The 15,934-nt window shown below is 49.6% G+C and overlaps 1 protein-coding gene across 9 annotated transcripts in view; it reads right to left on the bottom strand.

Moving 5' to 3' along the window:
• Window positions 1-2,350: 2,350 nt before the first annotated feature.
• Window positions 2,351-15,934, bottom strand: part of FGF12 (fibroblast growth factor 12) — a 230,317-nt gene continuing 216,733 nt past the window's right edge. For all 9 annotated transcript variants that reach the window (XM_038183601.2, XM_027463966.3, XM_027463964.3 and 6 more), the window contains 2 exons: window positions 10,789-10,987; window positions 2,351-2,895 (listed from right to left, as the gene is read on the bottom strand). In XM_038183601.2, coding sequence (XP_038039529.1) covers window positions 2,777-2,895; window positions 10,789-10,987 — 318 coding nt within the window. In that variant the 3' untranslated portion in view covers window positions 2,351-2,776. The remainder of the gene's footprint in view (window positions 2,896-10,788; window positions 10,988-15,934) is intronic.

Genomic DNA, 15,934 nt, shown 5'->3' on the forward strand with positions numbered 1-15,934 from the left:
AGCTCAAACACAATGGACCCAAGCGGCAGATTATTTTGACATTTTGGCCTGAACATGGTATTTCCAGGGGCTGTAGCAGTGAGTTGGCAAAGTAAAATTGGCGAGGCAGAGTCCCAATGTGGGAAGTGAGGGGAGCTGCACAATGCAAAAACCAGCACGGGGTCCTGCTGGAGCTGCTGTTTGCTGTGGGTCTGGCAAAGGGGTCCTGCACACAAGGGCACATCAATTTTTGGTCTCACGAGCTGGAGATGCCATCAGAGACGTTAGCAGGTTGCCCAGGGCTGGGCCTGAAGAAGTGTGTGGTACCAAGGAGTGTGGTACCGAGGGGTGCTGTGGTTGCTCTCTGTGGCTGGTGCTGGGCTTTCCACCCAGGTGAGCAGCCAGGGAAGTTCATGCCCTGCATGGCCCTGAGCCATTCCCTGGGGAAAATGCTGGGAAAGCAAGCAGAGCCCCACCGGGTAGCTCCAAGGTGTTTATTGAATGTGGAAGAGACCCTTCCCTGGCAGATCAGCCAGGACTGGTGTGAGGTGAGGGGCTCCCATCTGTCAGACAACTTGAAATTCAACTCTTTTCCCCCCAGGACCTACCACAGAAGCAGCAGCCACAGCAAGTTCTGCACTGTGTGAACTGTGACCTCCAGAGCTGGGTTACAAACACCCAACCCGTGCCCTGGGTGCTTAGTTCAGGGCCCTGCTAGCTCAGCGTGTTGCTCTTGAGGCTCCAGAGCTTTGCCCGCACATCTCCCCAGTAAGCTGGTGTCATCTCCCCACACCCCCACTGCCTTACTTTGGGGAATATCTGTAGTCTGGGAGGAAGCTGAAATGTAGCCCATGAGCTGTACCAGGTAGGACTGGGGGGGATGCTCCCAAGGTAAACCTGTATCCGTGACCTTGCCCCAGTGTTGTGGGACTGCGTGTTCTCAAGAGGGAAGGAGTAGCTCACCCCAGTGTGCCCCAGAAAGTTCCCCTGCTGGCTCCCAGTGTGAGCCCTTTGAAGCTAACGTTGGGCTGGTGTTGGTGCTGTGCTGGCAGCCCACAGGCACTGGTCCCTCGCTGTCCCTACAGCACAGGCGGGCTGCCTGGAGGTGGGTGCAGCACCGCCACAACACAAGGCTCTTTATTTCATGGTTGCAGCTTTTCCAACCATAAAAGGCCATGCTTGAAATGCGTTCCTTCATGCTGGTCCTGGGAGTCTTCCATAACCTTGAGATTTGGCTGTCTCCGTGCCTTCCCCTCCCGGTGCCCAGCCCTGCCAGGTGCTGGTGCTGCTGAGGGCCGCTCAGCGCCTGGGTCAGCCACAGCATCCTGGAGATGACCATGGCCTGAGCACCAAAACCTCCCCCAGCCAGGACAGCACATGCATTTGCAAAAGCATCTCCAGCACATCGATACGCTGCTGGTCTGTCCTGCAGCTTCTGGGTGCAGAAAGGTTCGCTGTCGACCCCAAACTGCAAGGAGAGCAAGCAAGAGGGAGGGCCCTGCGGTGCCCTGCTCACACCACAGCTGATGTGGGCTGAAGCAATGCCTCTGGGCGCTCGTTATAAAGCCAAGGGGGGTTTATTCTTGGCACCTGAGCCTGACTGAGAAGGGAAAATGGCTCATGCCTTCCTCTGTGTTTTGGAGTGAGGCCATACTCATACCTAGGCTGCTGCATAATCTCAGGGCTTCCCTTCCTATAACAGACTTGGCTGGTGTGAGGCTTTGTGTTAGAGGGGCATGTATTCTACACCACAGGTAGAAATGAGATGTGTGGAGCCCCTGCACACTGGCAGAAAGGGCAGCAGCGCCTCGCCCCTGCGCTGCCCTGTACCCACCCACGCCTTTGTCCTGGTGTTGCAGCCCCTGTCCCCCCCACGCAGTGCATGGCTGCTCACTCCATCCCTCCTTCCCCTTTGCTCTAACTCGCCCCTAATAAATGTGATCATTTCATCCTGCAAAACCTGAAAAACCCATTTCTGAAACTCCCCTGGCAACTAATACAGTAAAACAAGCCTATAAATATAAATAATTATGATAAAAAGGCATAAAAGGGCAGACGTGGGTCAAATGTACTCGCATAGTGACACGAGCAACAAATAACTGCACAGTGCTTGAATGTCGGTGGAAAAGGCTGAATGCAGAGCTGCTAGGTTGTTGCCTGTAACTGTCAGACTCTTAATTCGGGCAGGCCATGTTTTATTGATAGCAGAGCGAGCATAGCCATAATCCATCCCTACCGTTCCTGCTGTGTGAAAAATCCCATCCATCCCCAGGGAAACGGGAATGGCAACGGCAGTGGTGTGAACGTGAGGTGAAAGGATAAGACAGAAAGCACCGCCCTGGTGTGTGTTTCTTGCACATCATATGCTAAGTTCAATTTTCCAAAAGCTTTGTTTTATTTTTAAAGGTAACATCTTTATTATTATTATTATATTTATTAGTTGTTATTATTAATATTATGCAGAGATGAGATTTTTTTTTCCCCCTTTGATCACAGAGCAAACAGTTTGCTTTTGAAAATGTTAATGGAGTCCTGATTTAAAACATTTTTTCTTCACTTTTTTTTTTTTGTGTGTGTGTGTGTTTTTCGTTTTGTTTTGTTTAAAACGTTGCAACAGGCAAGATCTGGGGTTCGGTTTCCTCGTCCTACACAAAGAAAGCTTCTTGAGTTCGGACTCCTAGCCACTACCGGTAGGTCCTGCCTTGCTCAGCTGTCGTCGTCTCAGTGTGGTTTCGCCAGGTGGGGTGGGAAGGTGGGTGGGAGGGGAGGAGCTGGAGGTAGGGAGGGTGTTTGTCAGCTATGTCGAGTCTTGGTTAACAACTTTGCCTCCATTCATGGTTGGTGTCCCTGAACTTTTTCTAGAGCGTCCTTGTTTTTCTCCAATTTCATGCAGCGATGGCTCTCTGTACATGCACACTGCAAACAGAAAAGACAACCGTTAACAGCCTGAAGTCACAAATGTCACTGATCAGAATGAATTAGTTCTTTGTATGTGGAACTGAAATTTTCAACCCAATACAAACACACACAGACTTAGAAAAACCCCCGTGACCCAGCAGTAGATCCTGTTCTCAAGCAAGACCTGTTACCTGCCTTTGCTGCCACGCCAGATCATCCCTCCTTATCTGGATCCTTCCAATGGCACAGACAGAAAGAAGGGATTTCTGCTTTCTCACAGTTAAATCTTTCTAGGTTTCATGTGCTTTACTGATTTTTAGTATTACATTCACATACATAAAATAAACATTCCAGTTCCCAGCATCAGCCAGCATCTCAGGATGCTAATACCATTTAATGGCAGGTCCAAGAATTACCTGGTGCCCTGTCCTTAATCTCCAACACAACATAATTGGTGTCTTGAATCAAAATCCCACCTTCATCTGGGCCATCTGGGTTTCCTGGGTGTTAAGCTCTGGATGTGGAAGTGGTGACTGAAGCCCATTTTGGTGCCTTCAGCCAAGACCCAGGGTTTGCTCTCAGCACTTGTTATTTTTATCTCTCTAAATCAACAGTCAGCCAAGGCAAACGCTGTGAGCAGACACGTGGGGATGAGTTCAGTGACGGCAAGCCAGGAACCATCCCAGCTCTGCACGGTCACCTGGCAGTGCCTGAGAACGCAGTGGCTGGAGGGCACCTTCTCTCCAGACGCATGCCTCCAAACACGAACCTGCTGGAGCCTAGGCAGCATCTGCCCAAGCAGTGGCACATCCCCGTGCCCTGTGCAGCATCAAGCATTTGTCTAGCTCACCGCTAGGACTATGTCCTAGTGGCTGTCCTCATGCCACGAGCGCTGTGCCAGGCCAGGGGCAGGTGCTCACACCGAGAGGAGCAGCTCTGATGAGCTCATTGCAAATACCGAGGCGTTTCAAGGGCAGGCACTTTGGAGTGGAGAACTTGAGATGGGTCCAGACTTTAAATCTCACGTCTGGATCTTTGCAAAAATTGGGAATGAAAGAACTGATTGCCTCCTCCTTCATTTTGTAATGCTGTCACAGCACAAACAACTGCCCGGAGCTCGAACACGGGGACAGAGCCCATCAGGCTTTGGTTCCGGGTAATCAACAAGAACAAAATTTCAAAAATTATCTGAAGAAATGAAACAAATATGCCACATATAGTAAAGAGATGTAAGCGTTTATATTTATAACCTCCCCCGATTTGCAAATAAATCCTGGCAATTAGAGGCAGGCTGCAAATGACATTATTGCTCTGCATTTTACTCCTAGCTAGATAAACAGTTATAGCAGTGTGCAACAATACAGGACAGAGATAAAGTGCAGTCAACTGTGTATTAATAGGCGGGATATTGCACTGAATATATGAGCAGTGAAAAAATACGGCTTTTCCCATAGAGGATCTTTAACACAAAGCTTTCAAAGCAGTTTAAGCGCTAGCTGGGCCTCCCAACAAGCCTGGGAGGCAGGGGCTGCGCTGCAAACTGTTATTGCAGCATCATTATTTGACGAAAACAAGAAAAAGGAGAACACGAACAACTCAGCCCATGTGTCGGGGCCAGAATGAGCAATGCCAGCACCGCCGTCAGCTGCCCGGTGGGACCGCGCGGTCTGAGTGCTGCAGGGACGGCGTGGAGCCTGTCAGCAGCCTGCCAGCAGGACAGAAGTGAGCTCATGTCCCCTTTCGGCTGCTGAGCTGTCCCACACACCTTGGCGCGTGTCCCTTGCCAACCCTGTGGCAGTGACTTTCCTGTTGTGCAAAGCGCTGACCTTACGGCTGCCCGAACTGCTGCTCTGGTGGCCTAGCACTGGACAGTAAGAGCTTAAAGAACAATGGGGAAAAAGTTAACGACTGAGAAAAACCTGTGCTCGTGTTCCCTTGTGGTTTCTTAGCCCAAGTGGTATGGTTTTTTGATGACACTAAGGCTGAACATCCCTTCTGAGCCTGACCTTGGGCTGTGATGTGATGCTTGCCCAAGGGGGCTGGGTTTTTGTGCTAGTGTTGCTCCAGAGCTGTCCCACACACAAAGTTGTGCCTTGAGTCCAGTGTCGGCTTCACCCTGACCTCTCTGGTCCCAGGCTGGAGCTTGAGGCACCTGGGTGAGCTTTCCCCCAGGCAGTTTCTTGAATGGAACTTGTCTTCCCAGTCCCAGTTCCCCCAAATGCCCAAAGAATCACAGAGAAATTCAAGCCAGTTTGGGATTTTGCATCTACACTGGCCCACAAATCAGGCTGCAGAAGTAAACAACACGTGCAACAGAAAAATAAAGAAACCCTGTACCTAGCAAGCAAATAAGGCAGGAATTCAATATTTATCTTCCAGTCTAGAAGGTGATACAAGTGCTGACAAGGGGCCTGGCTGGAGGCTGCTCACACTGTGCTTTCCAGCCAGCGCTGTCAAAGCCTCAGCACAAGACAGGCTGTGCCAACAGGCCACGCCAGGAAATCCACAGCAGCACGGGACCGGCGTGTTGTCAGCATTTAGCTACCCCTATGGTATGAGGGTATGCAACATTTGTACGGCCTCACCTACCAAATATTGCCTGGACAGTCTCAAAAGGCTTCTGCACACACGCTGAGCTGCAGCCTCTGCTCCACGGTGGCTGCAAACCCGTGTGCATGGCAGCAGCCCGGTGTGCGTACGGCCCCAGGAGGGGATGCATGCGGACGGGTGCCTGCAGGGCTTTGAGGCCAGGGTGACACGTTGTGCAACACGAGCTCTTGGCCTGCAGTTTGTTACTCCCTGTGCTGGGAAAGCTCGAGCGTGACTCACGCGGAGCTGTTCGGCACCGACCGGGGAGGGGGCATGTTTGCAAATGGCCTGCCGTGCGTGCCCAGATTTTCCCAGCTTTCAACTAAATCCTTGTGGTTTGGGACCACCAGCCCTCGCTGACGGGTGAGTTTGGGGTCCCTGTGTGTGTGGGGACACGCTGCCCCATCACCTGCATCGAGGTGAAGCAGCAGCAGCGTGGCAGGTGGCATGCCGGGACACCGGGGAGGGCTGTGGCTCTGCAGAGCGCCAGGCAGCTCTGGCAGGATGAGCAATTAGGCTAGAACAAGGCTCCCCTCCCTGCTTTGCCTTGCTTCTCCCACCCACCCACACCCACACACCAAGCCAAATACAGCCCTTAATGTCTGGAAACCAAGCTAATGCTTTGGAGCTTCAATCAGATAATCAGCTCCTATGTCCCAGATTCTAATCAACACATCCATATTCATGCTGTAACTGGAAAGCGCCGTGAGCCTGATCCGCGGCACAGCCACGGGTGTAAATGGCAGGGGGAGAGCGGGGCCATGCCCCCGGCTGCTGCTTGCAGCTCTCGGTTCTCTGCCTCCCCAGGCCCAGCAGTGCCTGCCTTTGGCATGCCCAAGAAATAATTCTGCAAGCAGTTCAGCAGGAAGCGGGCTGCGGGTACAAGCAAGGGAGAAGGGGAAGGCGAGGAGCATCCTTCCCAAAGGTCAAGGCACAGAGGGGCTGCCTGTCACACGGGAACACACAAATCCCTCATCTGCATCTGGCACAGGATCCCAGCCTCATTTCTGCTTCCCAAGCCTGGCACTGGCGCAGCACCCACATGGTGAAACTGAAATCACCCCGCGTGGTCTCCCTGGGTGTCAGGGGCTGGCTGCGTTAGGGAGGTACCCAAGCCCTAGGGAGCTAGGAGGAGCTGATTTTTCCACATTGCCATTCAGCAGGCGGGTGGGCAGCCCTGTGGGGTCACAGCCTGGCCCCGTGGCATCCTCAGGAGCCCGGCCTCTTCCCCTCGGTGGCTGCCACCGCCCCGGGTGTCACTCTGCAGCAGCAGGAGGCCACGGCGGCCGCATTAGCTGCTGCTCTGGTGGAGGGAATTAATTGTCTGAGCAACAGCTAGGGGCAGGAGGGAGCGGGTGATTATGCACCCTCGTTTTCTGCCTCTAATTACCGTGTTCCAAACCCAGGCCCAGCTGATGCGTTTCAGAGGCGTTTGAGCTCACGGCTCCCCAGCGGCTAAACGTGCGGGGTGCTGCCAGATGGAGTCGGTTTGTTCAGGTAAGGAGCATGGCACAGGATGACAAAAAGCCAAGCAAAAGCGTGGGTAAAATACATTGCCTTTGCCCTCTAATAAGATGATTAGGAGTTTGATAGATGAACAAATGAGCTAGTGTGGGACAGAAAACATAGCACAGCCTGTCTGCCTGAGAGGCAGACCCAAAAGAGGAGCTGTGTTTAGCAAGGACTGTGAGTGTTGTGGTGCTGTTTTTTCTTTTTTTTAATTAGAAAAAAAAAAAAAAAAGCGCTTCTAGGATTTTGTGTGGATTAAGGTGATCTCTTTAAAGCCTTTTCATTAGGCCTACAGCATCTTCCTCCTCAGCAGTGTCTTGCACTTCTTTGCAACACCTGAAGACTCCACTTTACCAGAACTGGGATGTTGTCTCCGCAGAAAACACACCAGGAAGGATCTGGCGGCTGTTTCTTGTGTGTGGATATCCATCAGTGGCAGTAGATGGCTCAGATTAGTCACTACCAGGTCACCTTCCTGATACCTGTCCAAGTCACGAGGGCTGAGGCACCGTGAATTTGGATTTAGGGGCAGCTCTGCTGACTCAGAGGGAGTACGAGTCATCTTCTGCTTTCTGTGGCCAGATTTGCCACCCCAGGTATATCCTGCTTTGGGCCAGGTGAGAGATGAACTGACACGTAGCTCTTTTGAGAGAACAGGCTGGAAGTGATGTCTTCAAGGAAATTAAATAAAAACAGCAGAGCACATCCACAATAAGCATCCGATCAAATTCTTACTCGAATGACTGGAAAAGCCTCCCATTATTTGAGGTGGGCTTAGGTATGGAAATAAACAAGAGGCACCATGGATAAAAGTGTTTGTCCAGCACTAATCACTACAGACACTTAAAGAGATTGAAATTGCTTTAAAAGATTACTTGGTGTCCAAGTGACAATTATACTCAAGCTAATTTCTTGTGCAGTCTGGTTCAATCTATATGTCTGCACTTTAAAGGCTCATTTAGCTCGAATGATCAGTGATCAGAAATAAAAATATCAAAAGAAATGTGTTGCGTATGTGTGTTTTTAACCAAAAGTGGCCCCACACAGTACATTAACTGCTGCCTGCCAGGCTGTTTGCCTTGGCTTTGCCTGTGCACAGATGGGAGAGGAACTTAACGCTTCCCCTGTTGTTACTTAGGAAGTTTTTTTGTGCTTTTATATTGATTAAGCTTGGTGCGACTCTCAAAAACAAACAAGCAAATCCTACCTACACTAAACCAAAAGCAACCCCTCCTACCAACCAAGCACAAAAACCTTTCTAGTCGCTTTTGCTCAGAGCAGCTCCAGCATCCTGATAATCCACCGGAGACAAAGCGACCTGTGGGATTAGCACAGCATAAAGCTGTGGCTGGGATAGGTAACACACACAGGTACTGCTGCATACATATGCACATACATAAATGTGGTCCTTAGAAGTTACCTGGGAGGATATTCCATAGTTATATTTATTAGCTTATTGCCCATTTGCAATTCTGAGGGAAGGACTCTGAATTCAGAAAGCAGTACGGAGCAACAGGCTTCAAGTGAGCTCTGTGAGCACTCCGGCCTTTCTTGTTTCCTTTTCCTGCAAACGTTCCCTTCCCTGAGCTGCTGCATATTTTTTCTGCACATGGAAAACGACTGGGAAGTTTCAGCTCGGAGATAATTGCCACTGGAGTGGTGGGTGAAGTGATTCCTGGCAGTGCACGCACCTCTCCTTCCCAAGGGACACGATCCCCAGGCACACGTTACCCTGCCAGCCACCACGCTGCAGTATTAATGCGAACCCAAACCCGGGTGCGTGCTGCGGGTCCAGGCTGGGAAGTGCTGGCCTGAATAAGCAGCAGAGCTCACACGCTGGGACACGCCACAGCGCTCAGCAAAAGGGATGTGCACATACAGCAGGGGAGCGCTTCAAATGCTTCCTTCAAGTCACGTCAAAGAGAAAGATGCTGCTAAAGCAGGGAAGGAATTGCCCCCGTTCTGTAACATCTCTGCTTGCAAGCTCTGCTCACGGAGACTTTGATGGATGCGGCACCGCCGAGTCACGTGGAGCTGAGCTTTACTCCAGCCCTCCCCACAACCCTCTGCTACCTACAATGAATCTTGGGCTTGGGAACAGAGTCCTCCTGCTGGAGTCACAGCCCCAGACAGCTGAATGCTTTGGGAAGCTGACACGTGCCTCGGCTTGGGCGGCTGCCAGCTCTTTGATGCAGCAGCGCTCGCAGAGGCTGCCTGCAAAGCGTGTGGAGGAGGGAAGGGGTGGAGGAGCCCTTAATTTGGCTGCCAACTTCCAAAGCGCTCGCTCGCTCGGGAGGTTATGTGACAGCTGTGATTGAAGCGAGCGTGGGAGGAGGCAACTGCAGGAAAGGGAAGCTCTCGGGCTGGGCTGGGTTTTTCAAAATGAAAGCCGGAGAGGCATTTGCTGCAATGAAAACTCCGCTGCGGGTCAAGTACCTCTATTATGGCAAGTCTTCCTGCACGGAGAGCCCCAGGAACGGCCTAATTTAATGCATGCAGAAGACAACTATTGAGCCATTCAACAGACTGATGCACGCTGCATCAAAAAAGAAATCTGGATTCAAAGGAACCCACTGATCGGTGCCAACACCCAGCCAGGCAGCAAAGAAATACCAGAAGGAGCTGGAAACCCAGCTGGGAAAGCTAGCACTTGCAGAAGCCTCTCCTCCCATCCAAGGCAGGAGAGAAGAAGACGGAAGAGAAGCTGGTGACCAACCTCATGTCTGAAACAGGTCCTGTTCCTCAGCAAAACTCCAAGTGGGCTTAGGGAGTGAGTCTCCCTGGTGCCTCAAATAAACAAGAAACGGCTCCCAGCTGCAGAAAAAATAATGAGCACCAGCCCAGGAAAAGCATGCTTGTGCCACTCTCTGTTCTTCCACCACCTCCATCTTCTGCACAAAGGCTGCACAAAGATACCCTGTGAATGCTGAGCTCCATTTCTCTTGAATTTCCGAGCAACAGGAAAAGGATGTTTGCTTGTTTCAAAAATCAAGTTAATACCTGTTAAGGCCTAGGCTTACCGCACTACTTCTCCCCATTTGCCAGTTCCCAGCCTATAAAAAAGGTCATGGCACAAGCCTGTGGCACGCTTCAGTAGCGTACAGTCAGCAGTAGCAGGAGGGCTAAAAATCAGCTCCACTATTTCCACTGAAGCCTCGTGATGTGAGGAAGACGTTGTGTGAGAGCATCTCATCCAACTTTGGGCATCTATGATAAAGTTTTCTCTACCCCCTGTGACGTACTAGCCTGTCTTTACATACAGGAAAAAACATGAGCACCTGTAGGTTGAAACCATCTTAGACTAGATGCATAAAGCACATCCACAACTATGCTGGCAGGGCCCATTTCTGTCCTGTTACCATAAACAGCGTCTTGTACTCTGAAATCAGCTGCGATAAATCCTACCTCTCGTGACTCTACACAGAACTGGAAGGCCACCGATTAAAGTTGAGAAAATCCTCACAGAGAACACAACATTAGGGTCACTGCTGAGTTGGATTCCTTTGAAACTTCGGAGTGACCAAGGGCTGCTTTCCCTTCCCAGTACCTTCTCATATGGCTGAATTTTTAAATTCATCCTTTAGCAAGCCAAAGCTGAGAAGCTTTTATGGGATGATGTGTGGAGTTCATTTATATAGGAAAGAAAGCAGATGAAGCACTAACAGTGCAGCCCAGCACCCCTCTGAAACTTTGCAGCCATCACCCTTGCTTTCTGGTCTTGCTCCCCAACACCCCCATCCACACAGCCCCAAATCTGCATCTGCAAACTCAACCACCCTCCACACCACAACGATGGAGGGAGAGGTTCCATACCTTCAATGGGTTTGGGTACAAAATGTGATGAGGGTTTGGTTTTTTTCACCCGGTTTCCCTTCATAATTTGACCTTCTTTATTGAGTCCCAGGAACCACGCTCGTCCGGATTCTTGCTGCCGGTACAGCGTGGAAGAATAAATAACGTAGTAGTTTTCAAAGACAGATTCTTTAAATTTGCACTCTGGTGTGAAAACATCCTGCAGCGAGAGAGAGAGAGAGGGAGAGAGAGAAGAAAAAGCAATGGCAAGAATTAATCACTGATCTCCTAAATTAGGCATCGCTGAGTGATACATGGCGGTCACGCATTGCAGTTAGCTTGACAATAGAAAACAACAGGCATCAGCAACACCAGCTCCCAGCAACAATCCTCACCCAGAACACTCCCCACTGAAAGGGAAGGCTTTATTTCCCTGACAAGGCAGAGCTATGGTTTAAAAAAAAAAAAAAAAAACAAAAGTGAATGGGCTTTAAAAATGTGCAGGAAAAGTCAGGAATTTGTGTCCTGGTGAGCACGCAAACCCCGTCAGAGCAATGCCCTCGTTTGTGTGAGGTATTGTGAAGTGTGTATATTCTCCCAGGCCTCATCAAAAGGGATTTCGGCTGAAATAGTAAGCAAAAAACACAAGAGAGCTGAGAAGCAAAGACACAGCCCTGCTGCTCACTGCTACTCCTAGTGCCACCCCCAGCTTCGCTCTTACCTTCCCTGTGATGGATGAGAAATTGTGCAATGGTCATTGTCTAAAACACTGAGGCTTCTTCAAATACTTATGGGCAAAAAGCAGCTTACCAGGGGCATTTAAGTGGATTTGGAGAACAAAACCAAGTAACCAACTTAGTTATTTTCAAAAGGGGCAGGAGGAGATGATGGCACAACGCCCGCACATCTTTCAATAAAGATAAAGAATAACGATAACAATCAAAGCCCAACAGAGAAGTCATTTCAAACATACTCCATATCGAAGGATTTCTTCAGATACAGAGAACTGGTCTCTGACCTGCCCAGGAGCAGAGCACAGGGGCTGTCCCAGCTGCCTCCTGAGCCTGCTGCTTGGGGGTGGCTGTGCCCGGCCAGGGAGGAAAACTTGCCGTCTCTCACAAACTTCTCCAGATTTTAAAAACGGGGAAATAATATTAAGACTCTTTTAAAAGAACTGGCTGGCCAGGGGGCTCCGGCAATGGGCTCTCAGCCCTTCACAGTCAGACACAGTTATTGGTCTGAGACGTGTTTTTCCCAGACTTCAATGAAAATTCTTCCTGTCCAAACGAATGCTTCCATTGGGTTCCTTAAAACGATGATATTATTGAGAAAAAATAAAAAAGAGAAAGAAAAAAACCTCAAACTACAATGAATAAGCATTTCTCAAGAAAAAACCTGTTTTATCAATCAAAACCTCATCCTGCAGGAGCCAGACAAGGCGTCTCAGAGCCCCGTGCATGCAGGCGGGTGCTGCTACAGGCACGCGATGCGCTCCCAACCCCTCACCACTCAGGTTCCTGCACCCTTCCTAATGGAAAACCCATGACCAACGTCTGAGCGAAGCACCTGGAGTAATGCCACGTATTTACCGCAGACCTCATTTGAAGAGTGAACATTTTGAACACTCAGCAACCCTCAGGCGTGTATTCCCCCGTGCCCCGGGGGTTATATAAAGTGCTGCTGGTCCGACAATAAATCCCGTGTGCAGCAGACCTGCGCAGCCAGGAGGGCTTGAAACCACAGCAGATAAAGCACAGCAGAAAGCACAGAGCTGGGCTGCACACGTGAAGCTTGCATCCATCAGCACCACACGGATAAAACCACTTTCAGCCCAATGGGTCATTTTGTCCTATCCCTGAGAGCCTCCCTTGCTGGAGGAATAAATATTTTAGGCTGAGGGAGTGAAGCAAGTTGAGAGAGAACTGGATGACTTAGAGCACTAGGAAGTGGTGTTTGAAGTAGCTTCCCCAAAGATCAGTGTTTGAGCACTCCTCAAATCCACTCCTTATCTCCAGGCTTCGCCTGGCCTCGGAAGAGGTGCCTCAGGCAGTTTGCAGCCCAAGTCCTCCCTGCTCTGCCCAGCAGCAAAGCCCATGGTGGGAGCATCTCTGCAAGCAGAGTGGACACCTCAGTCCCTTTTCCCAAGCCGTGGGTACTCCACCAACACAAACGTCTCAATAAAATTCCCCTTAGGAGGTCTGAAAAGTTTTTCTCCGGGGAGGGGTGGCTACCAAAACTCGCCCAAAACAAGCAGCATAATGATGTTATTTTAAAGCGGGTATCTTTAAAGCCATCAATTCATTGAAGATATAAAAAATAAAGCAAAAATAGTACCTGTCCACCTGTTTCTGTGAGTTCCCTGGTCAGTTCCTCGTCCCCCCCAATTCACCTGACAGACAGCTCCGGACACTAACCACGGCACCACCACCAAAAGCTTTCCAGCTCTCTAAATTAGGCAGCTTTAGAAAACCCATAGATTTGACAGCTATGTTCTAGTAAAATAATGCCTTTTTACGCACTATTATTATCTTTCTTATTACATGTACCACACCAGTAGCAACAACTCGTTCCCACTGTCCCCCAGCACAATTCCTCCTACTGCCAAACCAGCAGTCCCCGGGCTCTGTGCAGGCTCCAGAAATCTTCGGCACAGCAACTGCCGCGTGAGGACCTGACACAAAACCCAAGGGGATGGCGATGGAAAAGCAGGTCACAGACAAGAGAGGAGACAGACACGCAGGACACGGAGCACTCTTCCAAGCACTGGGGATATTTGGTGTGTCCTCTAAACCTATTTACCATGAAAACCCTTCTGGTTTTCTTCAATATCTTCTTGGTGGCCCATGTCAAGCCTTCCAAGCTTACCAGGCCCAGCTGTCACATCACTTGGTTCCTGCCCATGTCTCTTGCTTTGTGGCGTTTCATAACAGAAGGCTATTGGGATATTAATGGCAGAGCCTCTCTACAAGCTTTGCTGTCAAAATTAGTTGTGGCAATGATGCCAGGCCAGGTGGGACACGCTGCCAGTTGTCTTGTGCTGAGAACTGGGAAGGAAGAGCAGAGCGCAGGTGGGCAGATCAGGCTGCACGCTAACCAAATTCCTAGCAGCAACTGCTGCACGGGCTGAAATCAGAGACACCTGAAGGTGTTTGTGGAAAACCACTGAGTTATTAGCCAAATCTCTGCTGGTTGTTTTGTGTTTTAAACTAATCTCAGTGTTGATGAAATGTGCTAGATGGGAAGACCCGCAATGCAATATTTTCTCAGCATCACACAGACACAGGGTGGGTAAAAACAGCAGAAGGACCCTCAGGCTGTGTCCCCCACATGCCTCTGACAAGCCATAAGGACATCCTCCTCCACAATTAATGCTGTGATGAGCCCTGGGGTCAGCAGCACCCACTTCGCTCTCTCGCTTGGCGCAGGGACCTTTCCAAACAGGCTGATTGCAAACCCCACTCAATTATTTTCCCAACTCCCTACTTGATAGAAATAACATGACCAGGTACAGATGGCTTCATCTTTTAATCATCAGCCTTTTGCAGTCTTTAAACACAGAAATAAATCGTGCCTCTGTTTCCTGTACCAGCTCCACAGCGCTCTTCAACCCTTGGCAGCACCATCCTGAACCCGGCTCACTCAGGAAAGCCGTCAGTTCTCCTCATCAAAGAGTGGGGTTGTGATTTGGAGAAAAAATAAATACATTTGTCTGTTTTATCTTCTTGCCAAATATGTATTTTTTTGACTAAATTATCTTTGGATAGAAAGAAAATAAATACATTTATTTGTTCACTACATGGATTTAGTGCTTGAGGTGTTTTGTTAAATGTCTCTAGACGTTACTGAAAATGATTTGAAAAAGCAGATTTTTTTTTTAATTGTTAAACTAAAAACTTGTGTGAAATACTTGTAGAAGAGATGTTAGCCATTTACATGCCAAATGATTAGCATCTGCCTCCAACTTGTTTTCAGTATCTCAACACAACCCCTTGAACAAAAGGCCGTTCCGGTACGGCACAGTAATGAGATTTGCTTTCAGAAACAAACACGGGGCTGCTCTGTGCCAACTCCGGTTTTATTGGAAATCGGAAATGGCACAGTTTAGGAAAAAAACAAAGTCAAATGGCAGCTATCACACAGAAAATCAGAGACTACATTCAATGGCATTTTGAATCGAAGAAGGGAGCCAAATGGATGTAACTGGCATTTTGTTGTTTTTTTTTTTTTTTTTTTCAGTGCGTCAGACCTGCTCAGGGAGGGTGTAAGGTACCACGGTTTGCCCCAAAAGCTATTTCTATTTTAGAAAAGCAAGATGTTTAATTTTCCTCGATCCCTGTAGTTTCTCCTGCCATTTGTATATGGAAATGTGGTTGGGATTTCCAGGCCTGAGCCATCTTCTGTATCACGTGAGCCCTTCGTCGTGAGCCCTGGTCCTTCGGGGAGGTGTCAGGAGCTGCCTCTGTCCCCAGTCCTGACATGGGCTGGGGGATCTGTGATGGACAGACTTTTTCTAATCTAACTCAGCTTTCACCTGCTGTGGTCTGGTAAGTCTATCCCAGCTCAGCTTTGAGCAAAACAAGCTCGATTGGACTCTCCTTTGCATGTCTGTGAAGACGGAGAAGCTCCACAAGACACCGGTGGAGAAACATTGCTGTCAGACCCTTGGACACGATGCTTCAGGAGGCACAGGGCATTCCAGGGATGCTCAGCCACCCTTGGACATCTTTGCTCCTTTAAAAAAATGCCAGTCCAATGGAGTCACAGCCCTGGAGCTGCTCCAAGCAAGCAAAGTGCTGACCCCTGCCCATACCAGGCTGGGGGCATCGCCTCTGCCGGCACCCTGAGCATCCTCAGCTGGGAGTGCATGCAGGGCCCCCCGGTATGCACTTGCCCCTTGCTTTGTTTGGGCCAAGCCCCGAGCAGCAAAGCCCTGCTGTCCCCAGAGCATGGCAGGAATGGTGACAGGCAGCAGGAAGGCTGTCACTGGCTGTCGTACCCAAACCCAGCTGCGCTCTCAGCATCCCCCAGGACTGAGCCACTTGTTTGTATGGCCTGTCATTTCCCTACAAACATCCTCAAAATTGCCAAATAAATAAATAAAGATCTTTTTATATATATATATATATTTTTTTTTCCTGAAGATGTCCTTTTATTATAACCCAAAGGA

This window comes from Anas platyrhynchos, chromosome 9 (assembly GCF_047663525.1).
Source record: "Anas platyrhynchos isolate ZD024472 breed Pekin duck chromosome 9, IASCAAS_PekinDuck_T2T, whole genome shotgun sequence".
NCBI lineage: Eukaryota > Metazoa > Chordata > Aves > Anseriformes > Anatidae > Anas > Anas platyrhynchos.